The sequence below is a fragment of the Thunnus albacares genome, chromosome 2, assembly GCF_914725855.1.
Source record: "Thunnus albacares chromosome 2, fThuAlb1.1, whole genome shotgun sequence".
Lineage (NCBI taxonomy): Eukaryota > Metazoa > Chordata > Actinopteri > Scombriformes > Scombridae > Thunnus > Thunnus albacares.
The window spans coordinates 10,881,947-10,898,832 of NC_058107.1; the positions used below are offsets into that span (position 1 = coordinate 10,881,947).

At 39.7% G+C, this 16,886-nt stretch overlaps 1 protein-coding gene across 3 annotated transcripts in view; it reads right to left on the reverse strand.

The window, feature by feature from the left end:
• dock5 (dedicator of cytokinesis 5) overlaps window positions 1–16,886 on the reverse strand; it is a 29,643-nt gene that overhangs the window by 10,766 nt on the left and 1,991 nt on the right. For 2 of the 3 annotated variants that reach the window (XM_044365891.1, XM_044365882.1), the window contains exons 2-24: window positions 13,054–13,137; window positions 12,767–12,807; window positions 12,583–12,638; window positions 12,212–12,308; window positions 11,882–12,030; window positions 11,605–11,740; window positions 11,346–11,503; window positions 8,619–8,700; window positions 7,899–8,028; window positions 7,119–7,191; window positions 4,768–4,910; window positions 4,485–4,610; window positions 4,224–4,348; window positions 3,287–3,385; window positions 2,988–3,060; window positions 2,788–2,891; window positions 2,361–2,541; window positions 1,921–2,018; window positions 1,280–1,369; window positions 1,033–1,133; window positions 755–889; window positions 557–668; window positions 138–208 (exon numbers count right to left, since the gene is read on the reverse strand). In XM_044365891.1, coding sequence (XP_044221826.1) covers window positions 138–208; window positions 557–668; window positions 755–889; window positions 1,033–1,133; window positions 1,280–1,369; window positions 1,921–2,018; window positions 2,361–2,541; window positions 2,788–2,891; window positions 2,988–3,060; window positions 3,287–3,385; window positions 4,224–4,348; window positions 4,485–4,610; window positions 4,768–4,910; window positions 7,119–7,191; window positions 7,899–8,028; window positions 8,619–8,700; window positions 11,346–11,503; window positions 11,605–11,740; window positions 11,882–12,030; window positions 12,212–12,308; window positions 12,583–12,638; window positions 12,767–12,807; window positions 13,054–13,137 — 2,464 coding nt within the window. Of the gene's footprint in view, window positions 1–137; window positions 209–556; window positions 669–754; window positions 890–1,032; window positions 1,134–1,279; window positions 1,370–1,920; window positions 2,019–2,360; window positions 2,542–2,787; window positions 2,892–2,987; window positions 3,061–3,286; window positions 3,386–4,223; window positions 4,349–4,484; window positions 4,611–4,767; window positions 4,911–7,118; window positions 7,192–7,898; window positions 8,029–8,618; window positions 8,701–11,345; window positions 11,504–11,604; window positions 11,741–11,881; window positions 12,031–12,211; window positions 12,309–12,582; window positions 12,639–12,766; window positions 12,808–13,053; window positions 13,138–16,886 lie in introns of those variants that run through there. The other variant, XM_044365900.1, reaches the window with a different exon arrangement.

Below are 16,886 nucleotides of genomic sequence, written 5' to 3' on the forward strand. Positions count from 1 at the left end.
AGCAGCGAACATGACAGGTTGATTTTACAGCAGCAAGAATTGAGAATAACACCTCCTTTACCCAGAAGTAAATATGATCATTTGCACTGAGACAGGCAATTATCATTTCCTGCTGTGCAAACCCCCTGGAGAGTTACCTGAGCTCCACGGGATCAAACACAGTCTGGATGTCATTAATGATGCTGGGGAGGTATTTCAATATTGCCCCCTGAAAAAGCAAAGAGTGAAGTGTCATCAAGCTGAAGCATGGGGATGTTGTTTGTTAAGCATATTATGTAGTAAAACAAGCTGTTTACTGGAGCTTTTCCTCACCTGACTGCCAACAGAGAATCAACACTGATTTTGCAGTTTATTTTCTAAAATTTTCATTTAATTCATATGCAACATTAAAAAAAAGCTAAGACCAAAAATGAAAGCAACATCTTTATAGTCTGACTGGCTGCATTATTATTATTATACTATGAGTCAAAACTGAATGTATTTTCTTATGGTCACAGAAATTTTCAAGACTGTAGGAACACTGTCCCAGGCTCCTGTGAACCAGCATCCACCATACCTTTATCTTCACTCCCTCATCCAGCGGTCTGTCCATCAGAGTGTTGAAAGAGAGGAAAAGGGTGCGAATGGAGTTGAAGAAGGAATCTCCATCTTCGCTGTTTCCATAGAACCTGAGAATAAAGGCCAAGTGCTGCTTTACAACAAGCTTTCCTTATAATATGACAAGTGGATTCTTGTGTGGCATTGCCTTCAATACCTTAGATAGAGGACCCGGGACTGTACAATAAATCTGAACAGGTACTTGAGAGCTTTGAGTGCTGCGTACAGCTTCTCGGCCGGCTTGGGCTCCTCTGCCTTGCCCACGTAGGTGTTCAGCACCTTGGTTAACTTCCTGAGAAAGTGAATGAGTCAGGCATCAAGGTTTGCTGGTAATTGGGGTGAAGGTGGAGACGAGGAACAGAAGAAGCGCTAAGAATAAACAGGGTGAAGGAGTGTAAGCAATAAAAGGTGGGAAATAAAGAAAGAGAGACTCACATGTAAGCCAAAGTGGCGCTGAAGTGCTTGTTGATGTAGGTTTCCAGGACTGGGTTAAAGTGCTGGAATTTGATGTCACCAATAAGCGTGATTATAAATACCTGGTTATAAATGAGAGGAGGAAACAAAATCAGAGCCTTGTGAAAGCTGAAATTCTTCAAATATACTGTGTGAAATGAAATCCTGACATAGACACTGTATGGTAAAAGTTATCGCCCGTTGACACTATGACTTCACAAAAACTAACCAAGGCATCGAACACCAGGGAGTCATAGGTGTCCTCTTCTGAGGTCTCCATCATGATGTTGAACAGGGCATCAAGAGTGTCCTGGAGAAACTGTGCATGAAACAGAAACCTATTATAAAAGTGTCATTAAAGGACCAGTGTGTAAGATTTAGTCGCATCTAGCGGTGAGGTTGCAGACTGTAACTAACTGAACATTCCTCCTTGTCCCCTTCCAAGTGTGTAGGAGAACCTACGGTGGCTGCAAAACTCGCAAAAAACGTAAAAACCGCAAAAACCGCAAAAACCACAAAAACCACAAAAACCACAAAAACCACAAAAGGCCCTCTCTAGAGCCAGTGTTTGGTTTGTCTGTTCTAGGCTACTGTAGGAACATGGCGGTGCAACATGGTGGCCTGCATGGAAGAGGACCTACTCCATAGATATAAAGGGCTCATTCTAAGGTAGCGAAAACACAACAATTCTGATTTTTGGTGACTATACAGTAATTAAAACATACTTATGAATATTATATTTCATTTCTGCAAACCTAGAGGCCACTAAATTCACCACACTGGACCTTTAAAATGGAAATTATACATCATCTGTAAAATACAGCAGCACATAGCATATTGAGTCCAGCATTTGTGACACAGAGGACTCACTTTGACAATCTCCCCTCCTTCGACCTCCATCAGCCTCTGCAGGATCTGGTGCAGATCCTCAGGGTTAGACCTCCAGTTCAACAGGCCAAGTAGATCGACTGGAAAAAACATCAACACGTCAGAATACATGCCGTAGTAGCAACACCTCCTCCGTTACAACTTCAGTTAAGGTAATTGTGTTAAAAGCATGAAATTTCAATATAAACTTAATTAGATCTGCATCAATCAACATCAACACATCAGCGAAATATTAGCGACACAGATCAGCTTAATTAATTTCAAGGCAATCTGGGAGAGGAGAGGATGATGGCACTGCACCACCAGAGTGGATTGGACCCTGTTTAATTTCGTAAAGATGACTTATGACAAGACATCTTTTAATTATCATGGAGTAGGAGATTGGAAGATTGGGGAAAACATAAAATAGTGCCCTGCGGTACCGTTCTGAGTGAGCTTAGTGGAGCAGGTGAGTGTGGCGATCTGGAAGCTGTCTTTAGTCACAGGAATCACTCCTGAGTGGTGGAACGGCTTCCCTATTTGCTTCTCCTTCTCCTCCACTTCAGCCCAGGTTGCTGGCAAGGTGAGATAAACCTTTGCATCCTCAGCCTTCTTCACGTCAACCTAAGAAATTCATAAGATGGGGAATGAATCATGAAGCATATTGATCGATGGAGATCTAATTTCATATTTATTGATTGGGGAGAGATTCATGCATAATCCATCTACCCACCGTCAGCTATTCAAGACACCGATTTTTGTGTAATTAGATAAAAGCAATAAATAATCTCGTCCTTATTTTAAGGATAAACTCAGTGAATTACATTTCATACAAAATAAAAATAGAAAAACATAATTCTATAAGATTACCTTATAGACGATAAGTTCATGCCTGCCATCTTTCAGTGTGGTCCCATCTCCTCTCATGAGCCGGACGAAAGCCATGCCGAAGGGCTTCTCCGATTTGTCCCTGGCTGAAAGATACACAGAAGCGTAAGACTCTTGCTGCATTTACTATGGTGGCAGAATAATGTGGGTGTTTGTCATAAAAATAAGGCACAGTTACTCACAGTCCTGGGAGGATCTGTGTCGAAACATCACCCTCAGGTGACAGCGGCACACGTCTTCAATGGGAATTGTCACCTTGAAAGGAGGAGAGAAAACTCAGGGGAATTAAGGACAGTGTGAATACGGGATTATACATATGGAGGAGATGTTATGCGGTGGGAGATTTGTATGAGCAGCACATTCTGAGCTGATATCTTCCCCAGAAGATTATTTAATTATATTGAGCTACAGTAAAACCAACTAATTAGAGAACACAAGATATCATGTTCGAGGCACATGTGGGTCCTTGACATGAGCTTACCTTCACTGTTTCATTCCAACAAGGCTGCTTCACCTGGTAGTAAATGACAGACTTGTACTCTGTGATGCCATCATAACCAGCCCCAGGAAAGACTGCTTTCTATAAGACATAGAAGAAAGAGTATTAGTCGACAAGATAGGAAAAATATAAATCTTCTTTGATGCATTTAATCAGCTTTGACCAAACAAGACTAAGAGCAAACAAGACGAAGGGCATTAAGTGTTCAACATCTTAGTTTAGCATATTAGCATGCACACATCCAATATTAGCTAGAAAAGTAAAGAAGTTAAAGCTAGTTTGAAGTCACTAGATGACGCAATTACATAATTATATACATTTTAAAAATTAAAAGCAGACAAAATGAAGTCAAACTAAATTGACTCCAACTAGTTATATCATTTGCTTTTTTTCAACCCATCTCATCTATATGTATCTAAATCTAACTCTGCGGTATGTGAGTACTGAGAAATATTGGCAACTCTCTTAAAGGGAGAGGAGTACTAAAGGTCTGCCCAAAAAGTCTCTTATAAAAGTCGCCAAATCTAGCAAGACAGTCGCTAAGTTGGCAACACTGGTTGAGATATTTCACTTAAAACTACAAATGTCAACCTAATGGTGGCGCTAGAGGAAATGTCAGAGAACCGCCAAAGTCAATAGGATTCATCCTCTTGGGACCATGACTGTCTGTACAAAAGTCCATGGATCTCCATCCACTGTTGTTGGTTATTTCAGTCTGGGTCTGTGAGTGGTGGACCAAAGTGGTGGACCGACCAATATTACGATCCATAGAGCCATGCAGCTAGCATGGCTAAAAAGTATTAAATATTTACAGCAGAACTACAAGAATTATTACAAGAAGATGCTAATACAGTCATGTAAAGCTTAATTAGAAATATTAAAAAGTAAAGAATTTGTTAAATTCACTGGTCTGTTTTACCTCCATAGGATTGCCTTCATCGTCGTGCACACTCAGTATGACCTCTACATTTTTGGGGGTCTTCTTTTTACCACGATCAAATTCTCCCTGCAGCAAGGTTACGTAAATATCATTCCTCACGTTTCCTAGAGAACAGAGAACAGATGATCAGGTGCATATGCCAAGAATTTATGTACCCTGTTCACAGTTTTGTAGGCAATTAAAACGAACATGACCATGGAGTATGTAGAGCAGTGCCCAGCAACAAAGTCTTTTAGTCACCTGGGAGGATGATTTCTGGAAAGCCCATTTTCCTGACGATGGCTGTGCTGCGGTCCACAAAGTGGGAGTAGTCCTTCCTGACCTGGGCAAGATCCCCTGGGAGGAGCTTCAGGGTCACAAACAGCCCTGCCAGCAAACATATAGAGAAATTCAATGAGGCAGACACTGAAAGGATACACCCTGTAGACTCCTCACACATCATTTATTTCCCTCAAAACAAAAAGGTCAATTTAGAACAACCCTCTGAAATCACAAGGGACACACTGTGAGCACTTCATTTTACCCTGGCCTTTGTGATTGACCTCCCGTGTGGCAATGACTTTGTTGAAGACAGCAGTGAGCGGCTCATTCTCTCCTATGACTCGAGATGGGATGAGTGGAGACATGATGAGCTGCCTCTGACGAATGTAGGTTTCCATAGCTATCCTGGGAGAGACGCATTGGGATGAGAATAAGAAAAAAAAAAATCAGAGGCCAAGATCTTTGACAGGTGACAAAGAAATTAACAGAAGTGCTGCAAAGGCAAAGTGAGGCTCTTGAAAAGATGCACCATTATCTCGTCCCACACCCCACTTACCTTAAGTGACTACTGTGGAGCAATGCAACAGACTGCTAGCACTGAACTGCTCTTTATAAAATATAAGACTATGTATGTGTGTATTTTAAAATATATAAAATACTAAAATAATTTAGTCTGCAGCTAAAACCGATCAAAAAGTCATGTTATTACTGTTTTTCTAAGTTGATTTGGCTAAAAAGTTGAAGAAAATCATGATTCTCAAAACAATTTGTGAAATTCCCAAATCCATATTTCATGTCCTCATTTCTCAACCGTATATGCATGTATTTTTGCTTTCATACAGATTCATATGTCCAAGTACAACAAATCTTAACTTCATGTTTCCAGTAAATTAGTATTGGCATAAAAATTATTAAAAGATGAATCTTTAAGTTCAATTGGTGACATGTTCATTCTCAAATTTCTTGTGCAACTTATTACATGCTGTCAAATTTAGTTTACAGGTGCAACTCATGTATTATTTCAAAACACATTTACACTACCAAGGGGTGAAACTGAGTTTCCTGCATCACAGTTATTGAATATGGACAAGACAAACATCAGAAAGGCACAAAAGGCTGTTCGTACAAAAGGGAAAAGGTCTGAGCATGTGCTGTGGTTTGGTCAGAAGGAGAAGTGAACACAGAGGAAGAGACAGAGTTCATGTAGAGGAGGGAAGAATTTTGTGTATTGCATGAGAAAATATCAGATATGAGGTAGATGAAATGCTGTGGCCAGACAAAAGCATTTCTACAATAGCTCCTCATTTGCATGAATCTGTTTTATTGAAATATTTTTCTTTGTTGTACTTTTTTTGTATTTTACGTTAATGTTACACTAAGGCAGTTTCTGTCTCTAGGGGTACTAGGTGAAGACTTACTGCGAGAAACCTATGAGTGCAGACCATTTGTTGAAACTGGCATTTGATTTGAGTCTTGATGGATACAAACCAGCAGGCTGTACAGGATATTTGTCTTCACTATTGGCTTCCTGTTTGTGACTCTAAATGAAAAATAAATTGACTTTTGACTCAGGAGTTTTGAGTGAATGACAGCCTTTTGCAGGACAAATGAAGTGTTGTGCTGCTCAGCGTACAGTAAATTGACATGGTGATTGCACTTCATGTTTTGAGCACCGCAACATTGTTTTGGAAGATGTGTTTAACTATAAAAGAAAATATTGGCATTCCGTTGTTATTTCAATCTTACAAATATCTTTTCTTTCTCTATTTTTCATTGGAAAATTCATTTTCTATGACCTTATTTGCAATTATCCAGTTCATGATTACCAGTGGAACATAAGTCACTCAGTGTTAGTGCTCAAATATAAATGCATTTGGCAAGACATGGAAGCTTATCAAATTAATCTGTGTTACAGCCCGTCTGTTTAAAGACACTCTGACCACTGGTATTTGAGAAGAGCAGAAAACTGCATGTCCAGGAAACCTTTACTCATGTTACTTGGGAGACACATTTGTGCAAACAGAAACAATGCTTAAGTCTGGATAAGAATATATCCCTGCAGATTGCAGATACATTTCATGATGGAAAAATGTTATAAAAATCTACATTTCATAATTAAAACAATCATTCAGACATTCTAAGAATGCATCAAAATATTCTTTCCTACAGAAATATGTTTTTTTTGTCTGTAATTCCTCAGTGAACTGTTACACTGTGAGAGGAAACAAATAGAGGTTAAATCTTGCTAAAAAAAAAATTTGATTTGGATGTCAAGAATCAGTCAAGATATTTTTGGGGCTCTTGCATCTAGGATCCCTGTGAATGTATTATCATCCATATCCACCCACTGCGTAGGAACTGTGAAGACACGGCCTTGAAGTCTGTCTTTGAGAGGAGGTAACACTCAGGATTGTGAAGTTTGTTATATTTGTCCTTGAAATGCAACAGGAAAAGTTGAATTGCATTCCTTGAAAAAAAAGAAACACAGTAAGCAAATATAGCTCGAAACCTATTCCAATTCTTTTCCATTATTCATACTCGATTGTATTACACTGCAAAACAAGGTTGAGCCTGTTACCAATATAAGAGGTGTGACAACATCAAAAGACTCACTGCTGAAAAGGAATGAAATGCTGTTTGTCTTCATCATCTGTTTTGCCATGGGCGATGTCTGTTATGTCCATCACTGCAATGACAAAGATATTGAGAGCATCACAGTAAGAAAGCAGACTGTCAAGAATGAGCTAATTCCCCAGATGCAATGCAGTTTTTAAGTTACTGCCAAAACAACAACAAAATAGGAATTTCCTTGATTTAATAGCACAGATTCAATTTACTCACTATAACTCTGGAAACTGTATTTTCTACTTCTGAAAACAGAAGTTGGGCCAGATGTTGTTGGATCTCATTCACCTGTTGCCTGGTACTGCAGACAGTCAGGGGAGTAAGACAGATTGAGGGTTCTTGCTCTTCTGCTTGCAAATGGGTGATGTTTCTGAATTGTGAATTCCATCCAGCTCTTTTCCTAAAGTGTGTTTTTTTTTTCCTGGCTAAGAATAATGTGACTTCTGAGTTAAACGTTCTTTCTGACTCTGGTTTCAGTCCATTTGCTGGAACACTATTTCTCATCAAATCCACCAATCATCTGGCCAAAAAAAAAAAAAAAAAAAACGACGGTTGCTAAACCAATTTCCACCGACTCCTTTGCCAAGGCAGAGCGGAGGCATTTTCTAGGTCAGGAAGCAGGTGTTCCCATTTCATTCAGCACATGGATCCTTCATTTTTACACCTCAGCCGAACTATTCATGCAACTACAGCATCAGAGAGGAGTGCCATTTTTCGTTGACTTTGTGTTATGTAAACAAATATTGGAACATTTGAAAAGGTGCTCACCGGCCACACCAAACGGTCTCCTCAGTCCGCCTGTGTGTTTCTTGCCCTCTTTGAGCTCCATGCTGCCAACTCTGATGATCTGACAAACCAGGAAGAGTCGCTGCCTCATCAAATCACTGCTGCTCAGGTCCTGGATGCAAAGGACGATCAAGATGATTTATTATGGCATTTTAAGTGATGAAGTGCGATGCATACAAAAGGCAGAGGGCTGTACGTGTCATTGCCTGTCATTATGTGCATTTTGATAGTCGGAGCTACAGACAAATATTACAGGATGAATGCATGCAGTAAAAACCTCGAACATATCACCTTTCCGATATCTGTATGTGTTTATTTTTCTGGATGCTTTTTAAGTCAAAGGAGTCTTGACTTGTGTGCTTTGAGCAAGTACGTTTGACTACAGTTTCTCAGTGCTTTACCTTGATGAATGTGGTTTTATCACATTCTGAACTACCACTTCCTAGTGGCACATACGCAGGTTGACACAATGGCTTGTTTGCGGGGAAGTGCTGACTGTATCATTAACATAAACAGCAGCGATATAATAATGTATTCAAATTCTCAAAGATGTGCCATGAAAGTGGCCCATTCAGTGAAACTTTCAGTAAATTAGAAGCTATCCAGGAGCAAATTGTCTTCTTTGTCACAGATTTCAGGCAGAGCTGGATTGTTTAAATCCGAAGCAGAGGGAATACATTCATTGGGTTGGGATTCAGTTACCGTGAATAGCGCTGGCAGGTTGTTGAGTTTTTCAATTTCTTTAGGCATCCCCATACTGTTCCATCGCACCAAGAAGTTCTCGCTGCATGAATTTCAATAAGAATCACAGTTAGGTATCACATAATCTAAGGCACCGGGAGAAATGCAAAAATATAAAAACAACTAATGCAAAAACTCTTCATTATTTCATCTGGCCAATTGGATTAGATCTGAAGTGTCATGGAAATGTTAATATGCTTTCATATTTTCATACTAATGATGTGACAATAAGTTTATTGATCCCTACAGACCTCTATTACAGCAGACATTTTGACTTGCCAAACACAGGTGATGGTTACATTGCATTTAGATGTGCAGTGCCAGAAAGGGCTGACTGGCACACCTTAATGGAACATGACCTGCTATAAAAGATGTTTCAATATCAAAGTGAGAAGTGTGTTTCCCCCAAAGAGACACCAAAGGTCTGATCAGCTGAAGAACAGCCAGTGTTATCACATAGTTTTTTTTTACATTAATCACATTGATAATAATGTACTTGATTCGACTCTATTAGATTTTCTTATATTTTAGAGGTTGTTTCAATCACTTTTATTATTTATGCTGGCCCCATTTTTGCCAAGCTCAGAATAGAGACATTACTTTTCTACTCCAGCAGGCAGAAGCAGCAACCGCATAATGCTTGAAAGGAGTAGCCTTCCAGCTTTGAGTTTTAATTTAAGACAGTGTTGAAGCTGCTACATCAGAGCTGTGCAGAGTTATGTGACAATAATGCACAACCTCCAGCCATAATTATTATTCTCAATGGCTATGGTATAACTTGTTATGATTAATTCTTCACTTTACAACTTTTGTTATAAGTGGTTTTTACATATTATTACTAGTAGTAGTGGTTACGGAAGCCGAGAACAGCCATGTTTGCATTTTTTTTTTTTTTATGCCATTTTCTCGAGATAATGAGATAATTTATCACAAGATTTATCTGGGTGGAGTTCATTCTCATTTGTTCATTCCTGTCTTCTCCTCTCCATGTCTTCCTCACATGGATAACTCAGCTACTTAGATCAAGCACAAGACGCCTTCAGGTGGTTCTTAAGGACGTGGGTTCACATCTGTCATATATTGGTTCTTATTCCTTCTCTCCACCCCACTTTCCTTTCTCTCATTAAGTCTAATAGAAAGAAAATTCTTGAAAGATATTGTTTGGTACTTCTCCTACATGAAACATCCCATCATTTTACGACCATGTTAATCAACCTGCCATTTGGCCGTGACACAGATGTCACTTATAAAAAGGTACTGTTAATGATAACGGGTACTCCTTGATCTGACATTTTCGGCTTATATCAGTTGCTACAGTTGTCAAGGTGCCATCTATGTATGCCAGCATGGCACTCCCGATCTCTGATAAACATTATAAGTAATAAGATGAAACAAACTTTTCATGATAACAGGTTGATTATCTTGTTATCTTGAGATAACATAGTTCACTTTCTTGAGATAACGAAATAACTAAAGCTGTAATATGTAAATATTCCACATTAAAATGTCTAAAAATGACTAGACCTATGTTTTTATATATTATTTATATATATCTTATATTTTGTTGAGTTGTGTACTTACATTATCCCAAATGTTTCCAACAATTTTCAAACCCAGAGAAATCCACAATTTTAATCAAGGTTACAGTCCGTTTCATTTGGTCACCTGTCAATGGCGTTATACCCCCTCTACCAAAGAGTATTCGCGCATGCCTCTGATTGTGGTTGTCCACCACAACGGCATCTACCAAAGAGTATACGCATACAAGATAATACGTTGGCATTGTGGTTGTCTGCCAGAAACTGTCGTTATACATTTTATTCAGTTTTAAGGCTCAGTTTTATGATAAACTTTTGAAATCTTGGTCATTTTTAAGTATATTGTTAAATCAGATTTTAGTCATTGGACATCTGGATCTTAAGCTGTCAGAGAAACAAGCTGAGCAAACGTTAGCGGCAGCTCGGCTCGCAGCCCCTCCAGACGTCATGTGTCCACCAAACAGCATCAGAGAAACACTGATTTTTAACATGAAACTGCTTTATTCACTGTTTTTACTGGTTTTAATCATCGGGTCTGTTTGTTTTGGAGAGGAGGAGACCTCTGTGGATAATTCGTCTCCCGGTAAAAACCTCCTGAACAATGAACACTGAAGGAATCCTAACCGGGAGAAGCTGGTTGTTTAATAATGAAAACAACTCCCATGATCCCACGCTACTTCACACTGTCAACAAACTCTGTCTTTTGTTATTGTTTTAAATGGAAGAAATTACATATTGTGCGTTTAACCAATTGTAATATCTAATAATCTTCCTTATTAACAGCATTAAAAAAAAATGCAAGCACAGCCATCCTTGGCTTCCGTAAGTAGCAGTAATGGTAGTAGTAGTTCTAAATAAGTCATCTTTGGGCCTATTTATGAGCTGTGATCAATGTCATATTAAGATGGATTTTGATGTGGGGAATAATTTTTTTCATCTATCATGGTGACACAAATGCTTCTCTGTGCCACATAACAGAATGTAAAGACTCAAACCAAAACACACCAACAGAACAATGCTACAAAACCTACAATGACAATGACTTACACTACCTGCTGGACGAGAATAATCCAACAAAACTTAATGAATCAGAATGACCAATTAACTTTGGCTTGTTGCTTAGTCAAGAGGTAAAAAGTGAGGAGCAAACCTGATGAATTCTGACTGGTCAGGGTCATAGAGAGACATTAGCAGCTCAGCATCTTCTCCAATGTTGCATACAAAGTTTTTCAGGTTCATGAGTAGACTGTAGGTGTGCACTGTGCTGAACAGGGTCTGACGCCTCATTTCCAGGTTTTGTAGTCGTGTCTACAAAAAACCAAGGCCGCAGGCAGTGCACAGACACAGATTAATTAAGACAAATATTATGGAGTAAAGCTACTGACAGTGCCAACAAATCAGAAACATGCCTTCTCCTCTTGTATCCTGTCATCAACACTGCGTGACGCGGTCTCGTGTGCCCGGAACAGACTGACCGTGCTGGTCCGATCAGGATCCAGTGTGTTTCCTGCTTCATCACGTACCACCAGGTCCAACCCCAGAATCCTGAGCAGCACAGAGGATCAAACAGCATCAGATGGGTTTACACAGACAATCCTAGGGCCATGACTCAAGCATATAAAACTTTACAGTGGCGTATATGTCAAGGCGTTTCATTGCAGTACAATAAGGAAGCAGGATTCATACCGGTTTCCATAATCAATCTTCGCTGTGACTTTCTTTTTGAGCTCTACAAGGTCATCCTTAGGCAGCGTTCCTGACACTATCTGAGATCGATATTCGATGAGGCTGTAGGCCATCTGCTGAACACTCCTGAACTGGGTAGTCTTGTTCGCCTGTCAAATAAACAGGTATACACTTATACTTACACTTGTAAGAAGATAGTCTTCAGAGGAATGAAAAGTAACACTATGTTTTTAACAGAAAAAAGTAGTGAGAAGCTGAGTGGTATACAGGACTGTGTGTGTGTGTACTAGAAACAGAGAGGTTGATAAGAGAGAGGCAATCTACACTTACCACAAAGAGCTTGTGCCATATCTGTGCCCATTCCCTCAGAGTAGCCCCGAGCTCCTGCACCAGCGGTAGATCTGCTGGAATAATTATTTCCTGCTGGCTACCAGCCACAAGAAGAGAATAATAAGATATTGGAAAAGTGGCTCATCACTCACAGATCACGTCATATAATTTGGACAGACACAAGTGCATTTCTATACATGATAAATAGTTGGATGGTTTTCCTACACCGCCAGGAAAAGCATTACTGAATCCTCACTTATGATAATTACAAGTGCACTGCTATGTTATTGGCAAATGACAAGGCGGGGCGGCAAAGCAAAAGCAAAGTGGATTATCATCAAGATGATATGTTTACTGATATGTGATCTCACCCTATTCCCTCAACCGTAGCCTCCTTTAAGTGGATGTAGGAAGATGGGAAAATGCCCTGGGGAAACAACGAGTTAATATCAGTATATATATATATATATAAATATATATAAATATATATATATGTATATACCCACAGATCACAGAATTGGATATAGGATAAAGAAGTGCTAATGATGCCCATACCTTGTGTGATTTCTCGCGCAGCGTGTAGCCCCTATACCAGCCTGAGGAGATATAAATTAATAGAGAAACATGTTACACTGAGGGAGAGGCAGTGGATGAGATAGCAGCGATGACAGTCCAGGCTGTCGAGAGAACAATGTGGTGGTGGACTGCAAACTCATTTACATTATTAAGCATAGCATATTGAGAGCCAGTTAGTTCAGCGTCTCTTAAATTCTTGTGTCAGCTTGTTCAGGGAAGGAAAAGAGGGATGTGTCAGGGCCTGTCGTGTGTTCAGGCTTACTCACCTTCCAATTTCTCAAGTATGTGCACCGTGTCCCCCACCTGTAGACACAGCTCCTGCTCACCACGGGGATCATAATTGTAGATTGCTGAAGGACAGAAAAGGACTGTCTCATTATGTGAAACACACAAAACATTCAGTAACTGCTGTTAACAAAGAAGGTTTTGATCGACAGTTTGACTGACGAGTTTTGTTCCTCCTCAAGGTCCAGTGGATTAAGAAAACCCCCAAATCCCTTTTCAATAACTCACTTCACAGAGGAGCAAAGACTTTTTAAAAAAGTTTTGGATCAGAGGTTTGTAGTTTCTCCCTGGAAAAGGAAACCAATTCAGCCTCCTTGTCACAGAGCTAGGACTTGCAGGCATTAAGGATCCTAATCTTTGATTTATTCTTCATCTCATTGCTCTTTCTAACAGCAGGCTGTTTGTGCAGCAGGCTTGTGTGACTCAAATCTCCAAAGCATTTTGACGATTCTTAATTGAAATGAATGCCCTGAAGCTGTGTTTAACGTTCCAGTACCGTAAATGGACTGTGCTGAAGCAGGTGGCTTCCAGGTCTGATGCAGTGTCAACAGTGAGGCGCAGAGCTCAAACGGCGATAGCATCACATCCCCTATATTTCTGATATCATCATAACATTCTGGCCTTTGGTCATTAGTTACACTCTGCAGGTTCTGTTTCAGCCAAGAGGCTCACCTGTGAGCCCCGCCCTTCTCTACATTCAGTTCATAAACCACAGCTTTCCTGGAGGCGAGTCCTGTCTTTCCTTTTTAACTCTCTATCCCGGGCACATATGGGAGGGATCACACAAGAATATGACTGCAAACACTAAAACACACTCACACACATACACACACACATGCGCACACACACACACACACACACATAAAAACCAGACAGACATTGCAAAAGAGAAACCTTGGCAAACAATACTGTAGCAAAGGTCTTTGTCATGACTTGAGGGAGCTCTAATAGTGCGCAGCCACTCATTCTCATAGTGAGATAGAGAAACTATGAGCAGAGCTCTGTCCTGACTTGCATGGTGATAATGCTTGTTACTGGAGGCTAGATTTCACTGCACGCTTCAACTGGCTCGGCTTATCACACCTCAGTCTGAATACCAAAACTTGACAAAACACTGAATGTGACTACCCTTCTTCCTCCATGACTTCCTCGTCAGTGATAGATTTTTCTGGCTTCCCTTAACACACATTTGCACAGACAGAGATCTCCAAGCATAATCAGTTTTTAGTCTAAGACTGTGTTTGTGTAGGCAGCCCATGGGCTCTTAAAATATTGGGTTAGACCCATGCCTGCTGCGTTGTTAGGATATCACTTGCACAGGTTCACGCCTCACTGCGAGATCCCTCATCCGGTCATCAGAAAGGAGAACAAACACTGAAACCTTGAAGGGATCAGAAGCACTGCAATACCAATGACGTTGGTACGGTTTTGTTTTTCCTAAATCAAAATTTGAATTTCTTCACATGAGCGTGGTGGTATCTACCAAACCAAACCACAATACCATGAACAGAAAGTTCTGGCCTTTAGAACTAACATACTGACACATTGTTTTCATTTTAAGAGAAGTTACTGACATACTCTGACTCCTCTTTCAAAAGAGGAGTGTTTGTTTTCACCAGGAAACTATTTGTGCAGTCAGAACAATACCGAATGAAACGTGCACTGAAGAAATTACATTTGCCTCTGGCCATGCCGAGAGTGACAATGGTCCATTCACCAACTTGACACAGTGTCCAGGCCTGGCAACAGCATGGCAGCACGCCAATGGCAGGAACCCAGTTGAGCGTGTTGTGATGCCACAGTGTCTAAACTAAAGGCAACAGTCTGGGCCTTGGCAGCACAGCTCATCTGTACAACTCTGAGACACACTGTCTTCCTCTTCAACTTGAAATACTGAGCCTGCGGACGCTGCTGTAAAATCCAGTAAAGCCACTATCTGCGCAGATTCAAGTTAACGTGCATACTACTGTTAAATCAAAGTCAGCCTGATTTACTCTAAATGATTTATCATAGAAATGGATTAGCCAACAATTAAAGAACACCACGGCCGAACAGTTTGAGCAGCTGCTGGCTGCTTGTCAAAGTTAACACAATTCAATGAGATTCTATTGTTTTCATCACTGACTGGATGCCAAACAAAACAAAATTCGTATTCCAAGTTATGGCAAAAACAAAACAAAAAAAAAAGAAAAAAGACTGGCAAAAGAAACCAACACACAAAATAATGTGAGATACAAGAATCTAGCAACCAATCCTTGAACATCAAAACCCATGCTAAAAACATAAAAATTCTCACAATGAAAAAGGGTAGTATTTTATTTCAAACCAAATGAACACAGATATTACATAAAAACTGATTTATGTTATGAATTAGAAAAGGTTTCAATAAGCTACCATTCAGTGATGTACCACGTATGCCCTGAACTTCAAGCAGAACCATTTCTACCAAAATAGGGAGAGGTGCAGTATCTCTACAAAAAGTCATTAGGTAAAAAGCAAGTCTATTAAAGTTTGTTTTTGAGCCAGTTCTCCTCAGACAGGATGTTTCAAAACATAATAAGGCCTCGGTAGGAAAAAGCCTTTTGCCTCCCATCTAATGTCTAGACAGCCAGGAACGATCTCTAGCTCTTAAAACTGTGCTCCAGCTAATAATTCCTGATAGGTTATCCGTAAATCAGAGATTTAATTCTGAAGTTCAAAACTAATAGTGCAAAAAGGAAAAGAACGAGATCAGTGTGGGCTCACCTCTTTATGCTGGTTGAAAACCCAATTGCAACAATTCACAGAAAGAAAATTACAATTGGCTTATCTAAATGCCTTTCTCCAAGTTGCTAAAGAATTAAAAGAATCACTGTGAAACAATGTGCAAGTTGTAAAAGTCATTACTGACCAAGCATCTGGTCAGTCCATCAAAACTGACATGAAGGTCAACACTTATCTCTAAATCACTGGCTGCAATCAAGTTTGACATTGCAAGATGACAAACAGGGATGTAATGATAGTGATCTTTTTAGCCTGCAAATCTCAACATCTTTAGATTTGTTTTGCTAATAAGACGCCCGCGCAGCATGGAACGTCTGCAGAGGAAACTACTTTAAGCTGTTCATCATTTAAACAAAACTTATTTGCTATCAATTGCATAATGTCACAAAAGAAACTTTTGGCTGAGTACTACAGCAGAAACACTGGTCACACGACTGAAGCGAGTACAAGCATGCGCAAGTCTTTGTGACTTCAATAGCTTGAGTGGTAGTTCCCTGAAGAGAACTCAAGGTAATTATAGAAGGTGCTTGCTAGTGCTGCTTGTAAGCAACCGAGGGGTATTATAATCATTATGAGAACATTATTATACAGTATATATCAGGCCACGCAATATGTTAACTCCAGGGGTTTGCTGCTAGGTATCAAATGTATTAATCATAACAATTTTACAGTACATTAAAGTCCTTGTCCACTCAAAAAGGTGTTTTGCTTATTTTTACTTCACTTGGATGTTTGGCCTTGGCTGTGCAGGGTTTGACTCTAGACGGCTGTTTTCACATTCATCTGCTGAAGGAGGAAAGTTTCTCTCTGCTCTCTTTAAATCTTAGTTTAAGCTGTTTACATATACGCATGATTTGTGAAATCACAACTTGGTTTGGAAGCATATAATAGTGGAAGAAAATGTTTCAGACACAAATCACTCAAAAAAAAAAAGTGTTTTTATATATCTCCAAACATTTTTAGATGTTTAAACTTAACTTTAACTTTCTTCACCCTCTCTGTCAATACTTCACTTCACTGGGCCATAACTGTGTAATTTTGTTCACATAAG